General features: G+C 44.2%; 1 protein-coding gene across 1 annotated transcript; it reads right to left on the bottom strand.

Moving 5' to 3' along the window:
• Window positions 1–150: 150 nt before the first annotated feature.
• On the bottom strand, window positions 151–17,909 carry fads6 (fatty acid desaturase 6). Its single transcript, XM_010779444.1, has 6 exons — window positions 17,251–17,909; window positions 7,384–7,550; window positions 5,264–5,444; window positions 4,883–5,070; window positions 2,914–3,093; window positions 151–927 (listed from the first exon to the last, which is right to left on the bottom strand). Exons 1-6 carry the CDS (start codon window positions 17,492–17,494, stop codon window positions 778–780), a joined length of 1,110 nt encoding a protein of 369 aa, XP_010777746.1. The 5' UTR covers window positions 17,495–17,909; the 3' UTR covers window positions 151–777.
• Between the last annotated feature and the right edge of the window lie 261 nt (window positions 17,910–18,170).

The raw sequence follows: 18,170 nt of genomic DNA, 5'->3' as shown, positions 1-18,170 counted from the left end.
GTCTACAGTGTGTTCTGCTGCCCCCTAGTGGCGAAACAACTATTACCACTGCTTTAAAGAAATATACATTACCAGTTACCACATAAAAAAAGATTACTGTAACATGATTTTTGAATTGAGTGAGTATGTGAAGCATTGCTCTACTCTTGGTTCCACAATTGTTTTTTTATTTGAAAAAAAAGGCAATGAAGGCAATGAAACAATGTGTAGTTCATGAAAATTAATTTAAAATGTATTATTAGAAACACACTGAAGCATCTCTGTGTGCATGTGTATTGAGCTGAGGAAACAGCAAATGAAACAGTAAAAACATATGTATTGTACTGCTGTTTCTATTATACTACAATTGTGCTTTATTCATTGTTATGTTATTTGTGCTAAAATAACTCTATCTCCCTTAGATCCTAAAATATGATCCTCTAAATCTCCTGACGATGCTAGAATGTGATTACATTTAGAGTTAAAGGAGGCGATTTGAAACCATATCTACATTGTCTTATACATAATCAGGTCAACTTTTGGTTGAGTGCTTATCTTTGTGCTATTCATTAAATTACCGCTAAAAGTGCAGAACATTCATTCAGTTCACATAATGATATTTTCTTTTTACATGATGGATGTAGCTCCTAATATCAAACTACATGTGTGCTATTGATTAAAACCTATATTCTGCATGTTAGAGACTTAAAACCTGGACAGTAGGTAACACTTTAACACTAGGGCTTGTGCTTTGGAGCAGCAGCAGCAGCAGTCTTTAGTCTGGGCAGTTTGTCTCCTTCACTGCACCCCCACCAGCTCTGTGATCGGCGGGGCAAACACCATCAGTTCCTGGTATTTGCTGAAGAAAAGACGGAGGCGGGAGAAGTAGCTGTCCTCCTGGTACGGGAGCTTATTTTCCGTCAGATACTTGGAAACAACCGGCTTCACCTGGAAAGAGGAGGAATATACAAGTCACATGTCATTTCTTACTAACTAAGAAACAGTATCTACAGTAAATGGGCATGCAATACTACAGATGATATGAGAAACAACTGTATTTGTATTGCTGGGCAGCAGACAGAGTGAGAAGAGGGCACACATTAAAAGTCTAGGGTTCAATCACAATAAGGTGCAAATCCAAAAGAAAGGTGAAAATCAATGAGACCCACTACAAAAAGGACCACATCAAAATCTTAAATTACTTTGTAACTGGAATTGAGTTACTCTCTACTTTCAGATATAAGTGTTATAAGTGGATATTTAGTTTAAAAACAAATATAATACTTCAGAGAGTATTGCTCTCCTATTCAGTTGGACGGCTCCCAAAAGAGATTTCTTTTTTAAAAAGATTCTGACCTTAAGTCTGAGCTGTGTTATTTGTTTTGATGTTTTGGTTGCAAAATTAGTGTTTAGCTAGACATTGCTAAAGTTAGAAATCCTCAGGACCCTTTTCTTTTATCAAGTAATTGTTCCTCTGGGATGAGGGGTAATTCTTTTGGAATCAGAAACCGATTTATTGCTAACGAGGTTTAAACGTATAGGAATTTGCTTTGGTGTTTATGGAGCTTACATACAGAGTACGAGGGCTTAAGTTTTATTAAAGAAGGAACAAAACTAAAGCTAGTATCAAGACTATTTTACAAACTATTATTGGAATAAATTGATTGGATTCTGAAGTTGATTTAGATTTTCTGTGTCATTCTTGCCCTTAAGTAAGACTTAGTGCTTTAATTAAATGGGTGTTCTTTATGAATCAGGTTTGAACACTTGACAGTTCATAACAAAGAACTGGCAGGCAAAACTCTTAATTTAGACGGATAGCATAATTGCAACAAAAAAAGGTATATGTTCAAATTAACCAATTATTTTTTGGATATGGGCTCTTTGAACACTAAGTGTGCAGGGTATTTTTTAAATTATGTTTTAAACATTTAAATCATTCACAAAATAGTTTTGTGGTTAGCTAACTGACCATATTATACAGCGTTCAGGCACATGCCGATGGGTTGCACCTAAAATCGGGGTGGTGTTGTTCGCACACGCTTAAATCCCTGCTCAAATGTCCTCAAGAGAACTCACCATGAGGAGTGAACTGACATGCATGTGTAATATCTGTGGGTGTGTTTTTACAGCCTCCTCTACAAATGATGGCCCACAGAATAATAAAGCTCTGTGAGCCCATGGAGATTCAAAATCAGTATCAGTGTTGATCCATAATATTTGCTTTAAAGGTGCCTGTCATATCTACTGTAATATATGAGTGTAATTATCGTAACAAATATAAAATGTGATTTCCTGCCAGATGTTCTTTGATAAAGATATTCCCTAATTATAATACATTACTTAGTATAGGCATTCATAACGTTTTTATTGATACATAACTGTAAATAATTTTACTGGGAAATCTACGAAAGCTATTTACATATAATAGTCCACTAATTATTGCTGCAGAAAATGCCATTTAAAAAATGTGTTCCTGTACAAAGCATTTGCTTCGCATGCCTTGTAAAAAAAAAACTAATTGCCCAATAAAAAATTATAATATTAAAATAATAGTAATACTCATATTATAGGCAAGGAAAGCTTTCATATAGACTATTTCAAACATGTTATAAGGGAAAACCCATTGTAGTAGGTTGAAACACGTTTAAATTCATATGTAATGAGTGACAATCTACACATAAGTACTTGGTAATTAGGCTTCTATTTAATCTAAATACATATTGATTTGTCAGTAAATGCTAAGCAATTATTCTAGTTGACAATAAAGTTGCTTTATGTTAATTCTCACCTTTTAACTCTCAAGTAAATAATTATCTTTTTTATTGACATAAAGCATAAATCTCCCTTTGTGTTGTAAAACAATCCTCTAGATCTGCAGTGAAAGTCCATCTAGCATGTGCAAACTGATAATATATAAGGATTAAACGTCACCTTTAGACACATGTTATCAGAGAGGAAGGGGAAGAGATGGTGCTCCACGTGGCAGTTGATAAGCGAGTGTCCGAACATCCAGTCCAGCAAAGGGTTACGCGGCAGGTTCAAGACCCCGTGGGTCATCTGGTAGATCCTCTTGGGTCGGCTGGTCGCAGAGAACATGTGGAGGCCAATGTGCTGTCAAGAACACAATGTTTTAGACAAGTTGAGTAATAGTATATAAGAAATTACATAGGTTAGATAATTTGTTGACCACGATGTCCAGGTTTACAATGTGTACACATTTGTAAAACGTGTTTTCTCCAACATAAAGAAAGAGCTTTAGTACACAATGTTTACAAATGAGAGACAAGGTTATCGTCGGCTAAAAGAACAGAGTAACATTGTGTTCAGGGGGAAAGATAGGATAATGGCCAACAACAGCACCAGGATCCAGGGGAGGCCAGGTTGTCGTGACCCCCCAAAGAGAACAAACATTTGCCCCTGTTAGATTCCTGACTTCACACTGAGAACCTGCCTTTTCTAATCCACCTTCTCACACTTTGATCAGAACAATGCACAATGACTTGCAGCACTCAGACGCCATGTGGGAAATCATGCATGAATTGTTCCTTTTTATCCCTTTAGTTCACTGGCTGGTCTGATCTATGGAAACACAAGGCTGCGCTGAAAGAGGTGCACTCATGACTGTTTGGCATGAAATGACCCAACCAGCATTCTTCACCAAATCTGTGAGAGAGGAATGTATTGCTAGCAGAGTAGAAGTTTATGTAGAAGCTGTTCTGGAGAGTTCATTTATAAATCATAAAAATCGAAATATTATAAAATCAGTATATCTATATTTTTCAAACAATTCGATTAATCATTATGTCATTTTCAACAGATGATCGCGACTTTTCATTGACTAGCAGGTTGGCGTATTTTTGTATAAATATTGGCAGGTGATTGGATGAACATACTGTCTAGCAAAGTCTAACGCAGGCTAACTTCAAGCAACCAGTCAAATAAACTAATTCAATATTTAAAAGTCTTGAGAAGGGCGAAAACAGTGCTATTCTTTGCTCCTATATCCGATAGAAAATATACTATTACTATATACTATTGCAACATCTAGGCTAACCATCTTTGGAGTTACCATTTTATTTTTAAATAATCAGATGTCTTCGCTCACCTAAATGACGCATGTAGCTATTTATGTAGCTCTTCACAGGATGCTAATTGAAACGCTGACAAATGATGATACCTTAAGCCTGACAAGTTGGATTTTTGTGTGATCTAATCATATTGTGAGAAAGTAAATTAGTTTGGTTCGTGAGTGCAAATTTAAATCCTTGAGATTTCCTGAATCAATTTTCATCTAGCGCCATCACCGTGTCAAAATTAACAAATGTTAGCATGATAATAGCATTTTGAAATTATAATAATGCCTGCTAAACATCAGAAAAGTATCATTATCATAATCTCTATAAACAAGTGAATACAACTGAGCAAGATTGTTGGAAGCGATTTGGCCGATCCGTGTCGAGAGCAAAAAAGCTTTATGCGCTGCCTGAAATGCAATCTCAGAACCCATTGGCCAAAGTCTGATGATGAATTCGCTTTTTATTAGCTCCAAATTAGCTTGTTAATGTAACAAGTGTGAACATTTCCGATCTTGGACATTGGGTTTCAACTCCATTCTCTCGTTTCAAGTTGTTTACGGACTATTAACGAAAAATAGGGTACAGAAACCCCAAAAATATGGCCCCTTGCTCATAGAGGTTTATCATCGTTGGACTGTTAGCAAATGGGTGCCAATATTGCCATTGTTATAGTAAGCATGTTAGCATGCTGCTGTTAGCATATAGCTCAAATCTATGTCCAAAAATATCCTTACAATGCAGCTAGCATGACTGCAGACTCATCCTTGTTTGAGGATGTGCACTGAACATGTAAAGTACAGGTGCCTCCTGAAGGTATTTCTCACCTGGAAAATGTTGACATGGATATAGGTCACAGAGAACATTGCTCTGCACACAAGCATACAAAGCAAAGCGCTGAGAGGCGACAGGAATCCGGAGACGTGTATCAGCAGCCAGTACTGGGAATACAGGCCCAGTGTTACCATCAGGACGGTCCGGACCATGACAGCCACAGAGTTTCCTCTGAGGTGAGCTGCAAAGCCAGAGAATCACATGTATGAGAATAAAGTCACAACTAAGTGAGAGAGGCGAGGTAGCAGGGGAACTTGAACAGGATCAGAGGGTAGGAAATCTCAACTTTATGATGATAGTCACATTTAATGTTGAAGTATTTGAGCAAACTCATAAACTGTCTGGACTTCTTTTGGTGCTTTGGCGCCTCTTACCGAGTGCAACAAGTGGAGTGATGATAGGCACGGCCAGGGGTGCTATGAACAGGTAGACAGTGCGAGGCAGGAAGGGGGCCTTCCACACGCTGGAGTCCCCCAGTCCAATGACATTAGTATGAGCATGATGCATCTTAATGTGGCCTTGAATGCCGGCTTGCGCTGAGAATGAGCCACAGATCTGAGTGGATGAACACAAGCACAGATGGGTATGATTATGAACATCCAACAACAAAACCATCACTGATGCAACTTATAAAACAAGCAGGGAAATACATAGGCTTTGAATGGTATTGATGGATTTTAACCTAGTTTTGTACGGCTGTTTTGCTGTGTTTTGCTTTCATAAGCAGCCAATAGGGGCCACAGAACAGAATTCACAGGTTCAAGGGTTTACTGAATTGATTATTCTAGCACTGGGACAATGAATGTTCTTTAAACCCTATTAACCTTTAGTGTCTTGCAAAGATTATTGTTGTTTTTAGAACATTGTCTTTAATTGATTTTGTATTTAAAGTTTACAAAGAAGAAATACAATCTGACACATGTCATCCATGACTCCTTAAGCCTGTTAACAATCCCTCTGCATCCTCTGTAGGTGCATTCAATCACAGGAAATCACATTACACCTCCCAGCTTTATAACAGAGCGGTTTCTTCATATTTATTTTATAGCTTGGTTTATTTCTGATGTAGCCCTAAAAACATGCAGAAAATGTAGTTTTTGTATGGCTGCTGACAGTATATTCTGATGTAAAGTGGGAATACAAAGACATGTCCAGAGCTCCCTTTTTTATAGTTCCTTGTCTATGTTAACAAAACAAACTGTTGAACCTGCATGCGTATATGCAAATGAGCAAATGTTTATTAAAAATAAAGTCTCATTTGGATATATAAATACAATATAGGCTAACTTGTAATACAATAATGTCTTGTCCCGAGCATGTAATCAACTGGGGAAGTTTCACTGTAACAGCTGGGAGTTTGGTTAATTAGTCTGAAATAAATACAATACGTTTATTTACTTTCCTGCATGAGAGTTGGATAGGAAGATTGATAGCACTCTCATGTCTGTGCGCTAACATGTAAACTACAGTTAGTTAGCGTAGCATAAAGACTGGATTTAGGGGGAAACGGCTGACCTGGCTCTCTCCAAAGGGAATAAAACGCTCCCACCGGCATCTCTAAATGATAAACACTGTACATCTTGTTGCTTTTATTTTTAGAACTAAGTAATGATAGAACAGAACAGAACAGGTTTTATGAAGGCTAACATTTCTTGTATCTGGCAGTGACTTCCCGGAGTCAGCTGGTTGTTTCCAAGAAACCAGCAGAGCCAAGAATGTCCGTGACATAATACTTCCATGTACACCTTGTCTTTTGTGTATGAACAGACCAAACAAACAAGATATGATTGTTGAATTACTGACCTTTAAAGGTAGTATGTTGCACTACATTTGGGTTATCTGGCCCCCCTGTTTACAGGCTTTCAGGCTAAGCTAAGAATGTTGCTGCTTGCTTTAGCAGATAGTTCAGAAATGAGATAGCACTATGAGAGACAATTTCCTGTATCTGTGTAGCTTTCTCCACTTTCCTGTTCCCTTAGACTTAGAGACTGGCAACAGATCCCGAGTCTGTCACCCCAATTGTGAGTGACTAAGGTAACAATTGGGCCCATTTTCACACTTCTCAATATTCGGACACTAAAATTACATTTTTTAGGACAAACAAATTGAGAGAAAATTAACTCTGTTCGAGACCTTTCTCTGTTCGAGACCTTTCTCTGTCCAAGCAAGGTAATGTTCGCTAACACCCTTGCTCACCTATTTTCAGAAAATAAATGCTGCTGTTAGCTGTGAGCAAAAAAGTCTAAAAGCCTTGTCTTGGCACAGCTTGTAATGCAGTATCTTGAGTTAAAAGCTCATTTTCTTCAGCTAAATATCTTCTTGTTTAACTCTTTGCAAGAAAGGAAATTATATATTTTTGGCCAGTATCTCTAAGTTCCTATCGCATTGCCACTTTAGCAGTAGCATTTTCATCACTGCAACAAAGCTACAGTGAGAATAAGCTTCAAGTGTCTCATCATAATCTGTGGTTTAAAATTATTTCTGAACATCTCACCTCGATAAAGAAGACAGCCCAGACCTTCGCCCAGGCCTGTGACTCGCTCAGGGACCCGTGGCTGGCCAGATGTGTGCCTTTGAAGGTGATGACAGCATGAGCCATGCCCATCAGCAGCATGCCCGCCGAAAAGTACAGAACCTGAGAGGAGCCCAGCAGCAGGAAGGCTGCAACACAGAGCACAGGGACCTTAATCTACATTTGTTTCACTTTCTTTATAAGAGGTACGGGACACTTATGGAAGAGTAAGAGGGCATGAGGAGAAAACATTTGACAAAGATACATAAAAAAAAAAAAGTTTGCATACTGTCTATACTGTATGTGAAGACTAAAGTTTTGGACCTGTCTGCTGCATTCGACACGGTGAATCGTCAGATTCGCACTCTCCAAGAATTTGGAGTTTCAGGCTCTGCACTTGCCCTCCTCACCTCATACCTCAAAGACCGTACCTACAGGGTAACTTGGAGAGGGTCAGAGTCCGACCCTTGTCAACAGGGGTCCCTCAGGGCTCTGTCCTTAGTCCCCTCCTCTTCTCCTTGTACACAAACTCGCTCGGATCTGTCATTAGCCCGCATGGTTTTTCATACCACTGCTACGCTGACGACACCCAATTAATTAGGTCCTTTCCCCGCTCAGAGATCCCAGGTCGTCACACGCATCTCTGCTTGTCTAGCGGACATCTCTCAGTGGATGTCTGCTCACCACCTCAAGCTCAACCTTGACAAGACTGAACTGCTTTTCCTTCCGGGAAAAGATTGTCCCACTCTTTACCTAACAATCAACATCGGCACCTCTGTTGTTTCCCCGACTCAGACTGCAAGGAATCTGGGTGTGACCCTAGATAACAAACTGTCCTTCACTGCAAACATCGCTGCTACAACCCGCTGCTGCAGACACACGCTTTACAACATCAGGAGGATACGTCCCCTCCTGACCCAGAAAGCGACGCAGCTTCTGGTCCAGGCTCTCGTCATCTCACGCCTAGACTACAGCAACTCCCTCCTGGCTGGTCTACCTGCATGTGCCATCCGACCTCTGCAGCTTATCCAGAATGCAGCGGCTCGTCTGGTCTTCAACCTTCCTAAATTCTCCCACACCACGCCGCTCCTCCGCTCACTTCACTGGCTTCCGGTAACTGCTAGAATCCACTTCAAGACAATGGTACTTGCGTACCATGCTGTGAATGGATCTGGCCCTTCCTACATTCAGGACCAGTGTTGAGTTACAGTAATATATTACTTTTTGCTGTAACGAAGTAATGTAACGCATTACTAATGAAATGTGGGTAATATATTACCCGTTACAATGCTCAGTAACGCAGTTACAACACATTTTAACCCGAAATTAAATGGTGTTTTGTTTTTTAAGAATGTACTAACATAGCGAGACATTCCGACACCGGACAAATTGTGCGGGTAGATTAGTAAACCTGGTCTTTACCGTTCAGGCTTCGCGTCGAGATCTTCTGGGAAGTTGAACGTTATGCAACCATTCAAAAAAGAGCGCGTGACCTGCTCCGCTGCGCGTGCATCATTTCCAAAGTGCTTCCACAGCAGTGACACACATCTGATCTGTGGATAATCATTTATACGAAAATGGTTAAAGCAACCATCACTAAACGCCAGCAACACTGCATCTACTGCAGACAGTAGCAACAGGTCAGATGCGGACATCACGTTACCCTCCNCTGTGTTTAGCTGTGTGTAGCTGTGTGAAGGTGTGGTGTAGGAGGTGTAGTGGTAGTTGTCGAATCAGTGGTTGCCGGTGAAGTGTGTGAAGTGTGTTGTAGTCTTGTGTGTGGAGGTTGTGTGATAGAGTGTGTGTGATGTGTTTGGTGTAGGATTTAGTCGTAGCGTGTGATGCATGTAGTGTGTGTGTAGTCGGTAGATGAGATGAGTAGCAAAGCTAGTTGCTATTAGACACACTAAAGGGAATCGTTAGTTTATTAGTCGAGGTTGTAGTCGTATGGTGTGTGTACGGTTCGATTAAGGTGGTGTGGATTGTGTGTAGGGTGTGTGAAGGTGTGGGGGTAGGTGCAGCGTTGATGAGACTGTGGGTCGCAAGGTGTGTGAAAGGTGTGTGGAGGGTGTGTGTAGGCTGTGTGTAGTGTGTGTAGGTGTGTGAAGTGGTCGGTGTAGGTGTGCGTTAGGCCTGTGGAAGGTGCGTGTAGGTGTGTTAGGTGGTGAAGGGGAGTGTGTAGGTGAGTGCTGTTGTAGGCTGTGCTGAAGGTGTGAGACGTGTGGGTGTAGCGCAGGGTGGTGAAGGTGTGTGTCAAGGAGATGTGTGTCGAGGGTGTGTCGCAAAGGGTGTGTGTGAGCGTGTGGTGTTGAGCTTGTGGAAGGGTGAGATAGATATAACGAGTTCTGTTAGAAGCTTCACGCTGTCCGGACGCAGCCTTCAGGTCATATCCTACTTTTTCATCCCTGTTACCCCGAGTGGGCAGAACAATTGTTAATTGGATCAAAGAACTTCATCTCTCCCATTTTTAATCTTGCGCACACGCTCAATGAGCCCCTCGTCATCTGTCGGCCGGAGAGAGAAAAGAGAGAGAGAGAGAGAGAGAGACGAGACAGAGGAGAAGAGGAGAGAGATCTCTTAACTCCACATATTGATGCAATGTGCGACCTTAAACATAAGATCAAGTTTACTAATCAAATATTAACAAAATAAATGATACTCCTTTGAAAGCCTCGTTTTTAGTCTTAGCATGATGGGAAAACTTTGCAGCAATTTATTTGTTACAGTGTAGTGCAAGGTTTTATTCAGAATTCTTATACAGAAATACACTGAGTTTCTTATCAGCTCTTGGTTCTGAACAGATAAAGTAAATTATGTAGGTGATTTTATTATTACCATGTTGACGATGATAATAGTTCCACTGTACTAGATTTAACTCTACTATTCTGTTAGGTTGAGTGACCAAAGCAGGCTGGACCGCGAGAGAGCCACGCAAAAACTAGGAGCCACCAGGGTGGGTGTGTCGGGGTCTGGCGGGAGGACGGGTTTTGGGGACTCAGACAACCCAGGAGCTGACCAGCGGAGGCAGGAAGGATCTGGGGACGGCCGGGACAACGCGCAGAGAGTTCACAGGGCCGTGCAAGGCCATAGCACATGTTCCCATCACAGGCAATGGGGGGGACGGGCGCTACAGGCACGCTGCGTATTCGGACACACAGTCAGGCGCGCTGCGCTCGCAGGACGGCGCAGGCGCCTCTCGGTGTGTACACCCCTGGACGGGTCAGACAGTAGACCGAGACCCGGACGGAACTGGGCTGGGTGTTGAGTGGACAGCCACCGACGGAGCAAGGGCTCGATGTCGATGGAGAACGAAACAGGACAGGACACAGCGTCGCAGGAAATCCGGCAGAGCAGGCGTCGCGCCAGAGAGGACCTCCCAACTCGTGTGACCACGCACTGATCGGTAGTGGCTAGGTATCGCTCTCCCTCTGCAGGGAAGATGTTAGTTCGGCGGCGGCCTCCTTATACCGCACCAGGACACAGGGGTTGCAGGACCGGACTTCCTCCCATGAGAAGAGCGCAATCACGGGTCGGGACCACCCAAAACGGCCACAGAGGACACAGGGTTGGCAGAACCCCCTGGCAGTAAGAGGCAGTGGGCGGGAACACCAACGGGACAGGACACAGGGGTGGCAGGACCCGCCAGAAGAGATAGTCGGGGGGCTCCAACGGCACAGAGCACAGGTCTCTCGGCAGTGGGTCCACCCAGCGACGCGGGGCAGAGACAGGTCCGGGCGGGACCCCCAATGGCACGAAAGGGACATGCAGGGTTCCGCGATGGCCCAGACATCCCCTCCGGTCAGAAGACGCACGCTCGGCGGGACCCCAACCGGCACAGGCACAGGTTGGCAGGAACCCGCAGAAAGAGTAGTCGGCTTGACAATGAGATACGAGTCTGCTCATCGTCTGTAAGCCGCTTCCCTCCCCTTTCTGGACGCGAGCGAGCCACAGCGGTCGTCCAGGTAAAATAACACTCATCCCATTCTGAGTAAGCTGCTCCAACGTCTCATCCCACTTTGAAACAAGTGAGTGGAGCCATGTGAACTGGGAAACGGCGGACCTTTGCTGTGTTTCTAGCGAGTGTATATGATGGTTAAGTGGAGTCGACAGGCATCCTTCAGCAGCAGTTATGAGATGTTTGGAACCTGCTGGTGAGCACTTCAGCAGAGCACTGCATTTGACCTACTCATCGTACAGCATGCGGATAAAGTGCCATTAATCCGGTTGCTGTCTGTACTGGTGATTTCACAAGTGGCTGGGCTTCGACAGTCACTGAGACAGACATCGACGAATGGGCAGTTGCGCATTCACGTGCCCGTCGTACACGACTGCTCGTTCTTCCTTCGAGCACCAGCGGTCCAACATAGTTTTAGCGGGATGTATGAAGTGTTGATTTTACTATAAACTAAGCGTCCATTGTATTGTTGGACAGTCTTTAGTTTAGTTATAAAGCACTGGTATTAGTCGACTTTAACGAATCTCTTAAATCAGGTCAGTGTACCATGGAATGAACTCACTATCTGATATCATGTCAAGAGCCACACAAGCGGTGCAAGAGGCCAAAGACGACGGCTCCACCAGTCTCTGGGAACAAATGCCACTTAGTAGGAAGCTCGCCTAAGTGTGTGTGCACTAGCATCATACCACTTGTAGGAAGTGTGCTACGCGAATGTAACTCTGTACACGGTCTTCAAGAAGAATGATAGCAATGCACTGGTGACGGATAAGAGTGGTTAGTAAGTAATTCCTGTATATGTCATTTTGGCCCCCGGCTTATACTGGAGAACAGTAATGACATTAGTCAGGCATCGTCAGTAACTTCTTGCCTCAGCGCATTCGTACCAGTGCAAGGAGCGTCTGAAGAGACCGAGCTGAGCAGTTGTGCTTACAGGAATCCAGTCAGACCACGCCCTCAGGTTGCCGCAACAGTCAGTCGGTACACATAACTGACAAATGTATCTACAGTCACCTAACGCACGGTATCCCTGAGAGCCAGCAACGACAGCCGCCTGCTCAATGACATCATGAAGTAGATGATACGCCAGGCCGTTGAAGACAGCGCCTGGAACTCACCATCAACCTTCTGCGAAGGTCAAGTAACCGCACATAACATGGTGAGAACACAACTTTTACACGTCTACCAACACTTTTTCTTTCTGTTCGGAGGAGGCGGATCTGAAAAGGTCTCAGTACTCGTCTACAGCTCGAGCAGCTCCTTAGAGAAGATTAGCCGGATAACTTGAGGAAGAAGAGGCCTGTCATAATATTAGTTCCGAGCACGCCAAGCGTATCGCACGACATGCAGTTCCATGAGCGAACAGTCAAAGATGTACAATCTAGACAAGTTTGTTGGTGTCAGCTCCTTGTAGCATGCATGTTCATACAAAGTTAAAGGTGCCTTGACTGTCTGTTAGTCATACTCGCAAGACTTCACGCAGGATGGTTCATCGGAACGCCGAGCTACCTCTTTAAGGTCACTTATTGACAAGTTTGTACGCATAAGTGAAATGTCGACTGCAGTAGAGAACATCCACAAAAGAGGACCATGTAGTTCTCGTCAGAAATCACTCAACCCTGTCTTTTAGCTTCAGTTGCCTTCCTTGATGATTCTGCAGGAACGAGTGCGTGGGTTCTATGGCAGTACTGCCAGCAGTGTTTAAAAAGATGGTGACAGGCTTTGCAGCTAGGGGCTGTACTCTAAGTTAGAGGGCAGTGTTATCGTCATCACGCAGCGGAACCACAGCAGCAGTGCAAAAGGCTTGGCCTTTGGGAGTGCTGACTTAAGCTAGAGTCGTGGCACGTAGCTTCTGACTTGCAAGACTCCGTAGTTGTCACTGGTAATGATGCATGCTTCCCAAAGAGCCAACGTCGATTAGTCAGAGACATTTTGTGATGAGGTCTGCTATCATAACAGGGCACTAGGTCAGTAAACTTTGCATCTGGTCCCTACTTGATCTAGAACCTCAAAACCAGCTCTTCCATCTTTCTTTCACTTTCAAGATGGGAGCTTTGGGCGACGAACTCAGTCATGTTAGTTGGTTGTGCATAGGAACAGATACTCTATGATCCTCCATGTCAGATACTGACCGTTGCTGGGTAGGCCAAGCATAGCACGAGGAGTCGGCGTATTCAGAGTCTTTGCTGTGACAGATCTGATCTGTGGCCACTTGCTGTTTAGAGCTTTATCCATATAGGCGGTCAAGCATGTCATAGAGCTCATCCCCATAAATGTTTCTGAGTAAAGCGTTGGGCTTCAACTTGTGCCGCAGTTGTGATGGACCCAGAGAGGCTACAAGAAGCCCAGGGTCTCTACTCCAGAAACATTATGGTGATGAACTTAAATTGCTACCGCCTATATGCGATAAAGCTCTAAAGTGGCCACCAGATCAGATCTGAAGACGGAAAGCTCTGATACCTATGCCCTTTTCCTGATTACGTGCGTAATGCCATGGAGGACATAGAGTATATGGACGAAAGTGAACAACCCAACTAACATGAGAGTCGTCGCCTCAAAGCTCCCATACAAAGTGAAAGAAAGATGGAAGAGTGGCTGCTTTCGAGGTTCAAGAGAAAAAGGGACGAAGAGCAAGGTTTACAGACCTAGTGACCTATATATACAGACAATCACAAATGGCTAACGACCCCCTCTTTGGAAGCATGCATGATACCAGGACAACTACGGAGGGAAAAGTCAAAGCTACGGCCACGGACTCTAAAGCTTGGAAGTCAGGCTGGCAAAGGGGAAGCAGTTTTGCCACAGCTGTCGCTTCCAATGAGTGAAAGAGAAAACACCGCCTTCAAACTTAAAGTACAGCCCCTCAGCCGCAAAGCCTGTCAATGCTTTTCAAAAACCCTGTTTGTTCTGCCATAGAGACCACACACTCGATTCCTGCAGAATCATCAAAGAGCAACAACCGAAAGACAGGATTGAGTTTCTGAAAGCTAAAGGCCTCTGTTTTGGATGTCTTACACAGGGACACCTTAGCAGAAACTGCAATAAAAGGATGACCTGTAAAGTCTGCTCCCTAAGACACCCAGGAATTTTGCATGTTGAGAAGGACAGTGCTACATTTAGAAAGCCAGATGAGAACATCTCAAATGGTCTCGTGTCACTGACGCAGGAAACATGTGGATACACTGGGGCCGGAGAATGTGTACTGGCTATAGTACCGGTAAAAGTCAAGTCCAGTAAAAGTGAGAAGGTTGTGGAGACGTATGCCTTCATGGACCCAGGAAGTACGGCGACTTTCTGCACTGAATCACTGAAGACACAGCTGAACGTTCGAGGCAAGAAAACTACGATCCTACTCCGAACTATGGGTCAGGAGAAGCTAGCCCAAAGTTATATCTTGTCGGACCTGGAAGTGTGTGGACTTGAAGAAAGGAAGTACATTGGACTCCCTAAGGTCTTTACATGTAAAGATATACCGGTCAAGAAAGGAAACATCCCCCTGCAGGAAGACCTAAAGAAGTGGCCATATCTGAAGGAGGTGAAAATCACCATGCTTATAGGAACCAATACCCCTAAAGCTTTGGAGCCATGGCAGGTGATAAACAGCATCGGAGACGGGCCCTATGCAGTTAAGACTGCCCTTGGATGGGTAGTGAATGGGCCGAAGAAGACGGATGATGGCAGCAAGGCAGCAGATGGAGTTGTGAGCCACATTACAGCCAACCACATCTCCATAGCTACCATAGAGGAACTGTTGATCAAGCAATATAACGCAGACTTCTCAGAACTCAGCTGTGAAGACAAAGAAGAGATGTCCCAGGAGGATCATCAGTTCATGCGGTCAGTGGTAAAATCTGCAGAGTTAAGGGATGGGCACTACTGCATTGGTTTACCACTGCGAAACGAGACAGCTAAAATGCCAGACAACCGCTGCATGGCAGAGCAACGTGCCACAAGTCTCCAAAGAAAGCTCGGCAAAAACCCGGACCTGTACAAGGGATTCATGACGGGTATAATTGGAAAAGGCTACGCTGTCAAAATTCCCATAGAACAGTTAAGCCGAGAAGATGGACGTGTGTGGTACATACCTCATCACGGTCTCTACCACCCAAAGAAAAACAAGATAAGAGTAGTGTTTGACTGCACCTCCACATATCAAGGAACCTCACTTAACGATCAGCTGCTACAAGGACCTGACCTCACAAACTCCCTTGTTGGTGTCCTTCTGAGGTTCAGAGAAGAGCCTATTGCTTTGATGGCCGACATTGAGGTGATGTTCTACCAGGTCAAAGTCCCTGACCAAGATGCTGATCTTCTGCGTTTCCTATGGTGGCAGGATGGTGATCTGAATAAACCGATGGAAGACTACCAAATGACAGTCCACCTGTTCGGAGCTACATCGTCTCCCAGCTGTCCATCATATGCACTAAGAAGAACAGCACAAGATGGAGGAGGCAAAACAACACCCGAGGTGTTGGAAACGGTTCTCAGAAACTTTTATGTGGATGACTGTTTAAATCTGTGGATTCAGAAGATCATGCTGTTGCTTTGGCCAGGGACCTCAGACATCTGTGCGCCAGTGGAGGCTTCAGGCTGACAAAGTGGGTCAGCAACAGTAGGGCCGTCCTGTCGTCCATCCCTAAAGAAGACCGAACAACGGAAGTCAAAGATCTTGACCTGAACCATAAGCAGCTTCCTATGGAAAGAGCCCTTGGTACTTAGTGGTGCACTGAATCAGACACCTTCAGGTTCAAAGTGCAACCACAGGACAAACCAGCTACAAGACGAGGAATCCTGTCCATCGTTAGCTCCATCTACGACCCCCCCGGGTTCCTGGCCCCATTGGTACTGCCAGCGAAGCTCCTTCTGAGAGACCTTTGCAGGGAAAAGAGAGATTGGGATGAGAAGATAGACAGTGGGCAGGCCCAGAAATGGATGAAGTGGTTGGCTGACCTTGAGCAGCTGTCATTGTTTATGTGCAGAGATGAGTCAAACCGGCAGGGTTTGAACCCCTGAAGATGGCACAGCTCCACCATTTTTCCGATGCCAGCATGGATGTATATGGAACAGCTACCTACATCGTGCAAACCACCAAGGCAAAATAAAGGTTTCCTTGCCGATCGGAAAGTCCAGAGTCGCTCCACTGAAACACATCACCATCCTGAGAATGGAGTTGACAGCAGTCGTCGCTGTCAAGGTCGACAAGATGCTAAGAAGAGAGCTTCAGGTTAAGCTGGAGCAATCTATCTTCTGGACAGACAGTGCTACTGTACTGAAGTATATTGAAAAACAAAAACGGACCTCCAGTAAAAAAAAAAAGGAATATAAGTTCGTAAAGTTGCTTAATTATGTTTAGATTATATGGTCCTATTTAAGTTTTTATTTTTTTATTTATGCTCCCCGTCTAGCCAATTAGGGGCCGGAAATGTAGGAGCCATATGTTAAAATGTATATTTGAATATTATAAACCTTTGTTATTAGTGCTATCATATCATTTATTTGAACCAGCCGTGTGAAATTGACGGCATAGACGACCGCAACTGTACGTGATTACGAGACGTAATAGCCAACGGCAGCTGCTGGTGATTGGGGTGTGAGAAGGAGAAAGAAGCACCGAGCAACATAGTTTTTTGACCTGGGAGAATATGTGTTTGTATTTGATACCTTTTTGTGTAAGTAAAAAAACAAACTATCCTGAGACGTATTTTGTCCGAGTCAAGCTTATTTGCTATCTGTGAGCCGAATTTTGGATTACTGGAACTACAATGCATATTCAAACATACGTTTTCAGAAAACCATTAATGCAAAAAATGATTGTCCCAATGAAAGTAATCAACCTGGGGAATGTCATAATGATGTTCGTTTGATTTTTCACCAAAGCATGCCTGAAGTCTTACCCGGGGCCAGACAGAGGAATGCTGCTGCCAGGATGCTGCAATCGATCCCTATCCTCTCCCACCAGCTGCTCTCTTTCACAACCTTCTGCACGAGCTTGGTCAGCTCCATCATCAGCGACTCCTTCTCCCCCTCTCCACCTCCTTGCCCTTCATTCTTCTTCCCCTCTGAGTCCACTTTCCTCTTCACTACCATCTCCCCCATCCTCTCCTCTCCTTCCCTCCACTCCTCTGGTACATTCTGCATGTCGGCTCCCGTGCTGGTGACCGGCTCACAACAAGCTCACCGTGCGGTTAGTGTCCTCTAACAAACAGCCGGAGATAAACTGCCTGCACGCTGCGCCCTGAGAGTAAAGTCCACACATTGCCAAAGTCCTTATTGGCTACATGAGCACTGTCAGAGAGGCCCAGCCCCCTTCCTTCTGCTTCAATAGCTCCTGCACCCTCCTCCTCTATACCACCTCATCTCTTACTCTTTCCTCCCCTTTTCCCCCCAGTCAGCTGACTCCTGACGCAATCCAGAAGCATCCGAATGTGTTGTCCCACTACCCAAAGATGTAATGTGATGGAAATCCTTGGAAAATCCTGTCGCAGGCTGCCTCACAAAACTGCTGCTGCTCCGCTCAGAGTGGACCTCTCCCTCCTCTGAGCTGTCTCATACATTCTGCATGCGGCTCACCCCCCCTGTGCTTCTTTGTGTCAGCTCCCCTCCCCTCCCCTCCCATCTCTGTAACCTTGGCAAATGTCCTGGGAACGGAGAGGAGAAAGGAGCTGATTAACAGTGGCTGTTCAGTAGTTTCTTCACAAGGAGAAGGTTCAGAACTGGAAAGGAATATGCTAATGTGCAAGAATGTGTTCTGACAGTCGGGGTGTGTGTTTATGACCAGAGCATATGTATCTGGTGTCAGTGCTGCCTTTTTGTT

This window comes from Notothenia coriiceps, unplaced genomic scaffold, assembly GCF_000735185.1.
Source record: "Notothenia coriiceps isolate Sejong01 unplaced genomic scaffold, NC01 NC01_scaffold00020197, whole genome shotgun sequence".
Taxonomy (NCBI): domain Eukaryota; kingdom Metazoa; phylum Chordata; class Actinopteri; order Perciformes; family Nototheniidae; genus Notothenia; species Notothenia coriiceps.
This window is presented reverse-complemented; position numbering and strand designations above follow the sequence as displayed.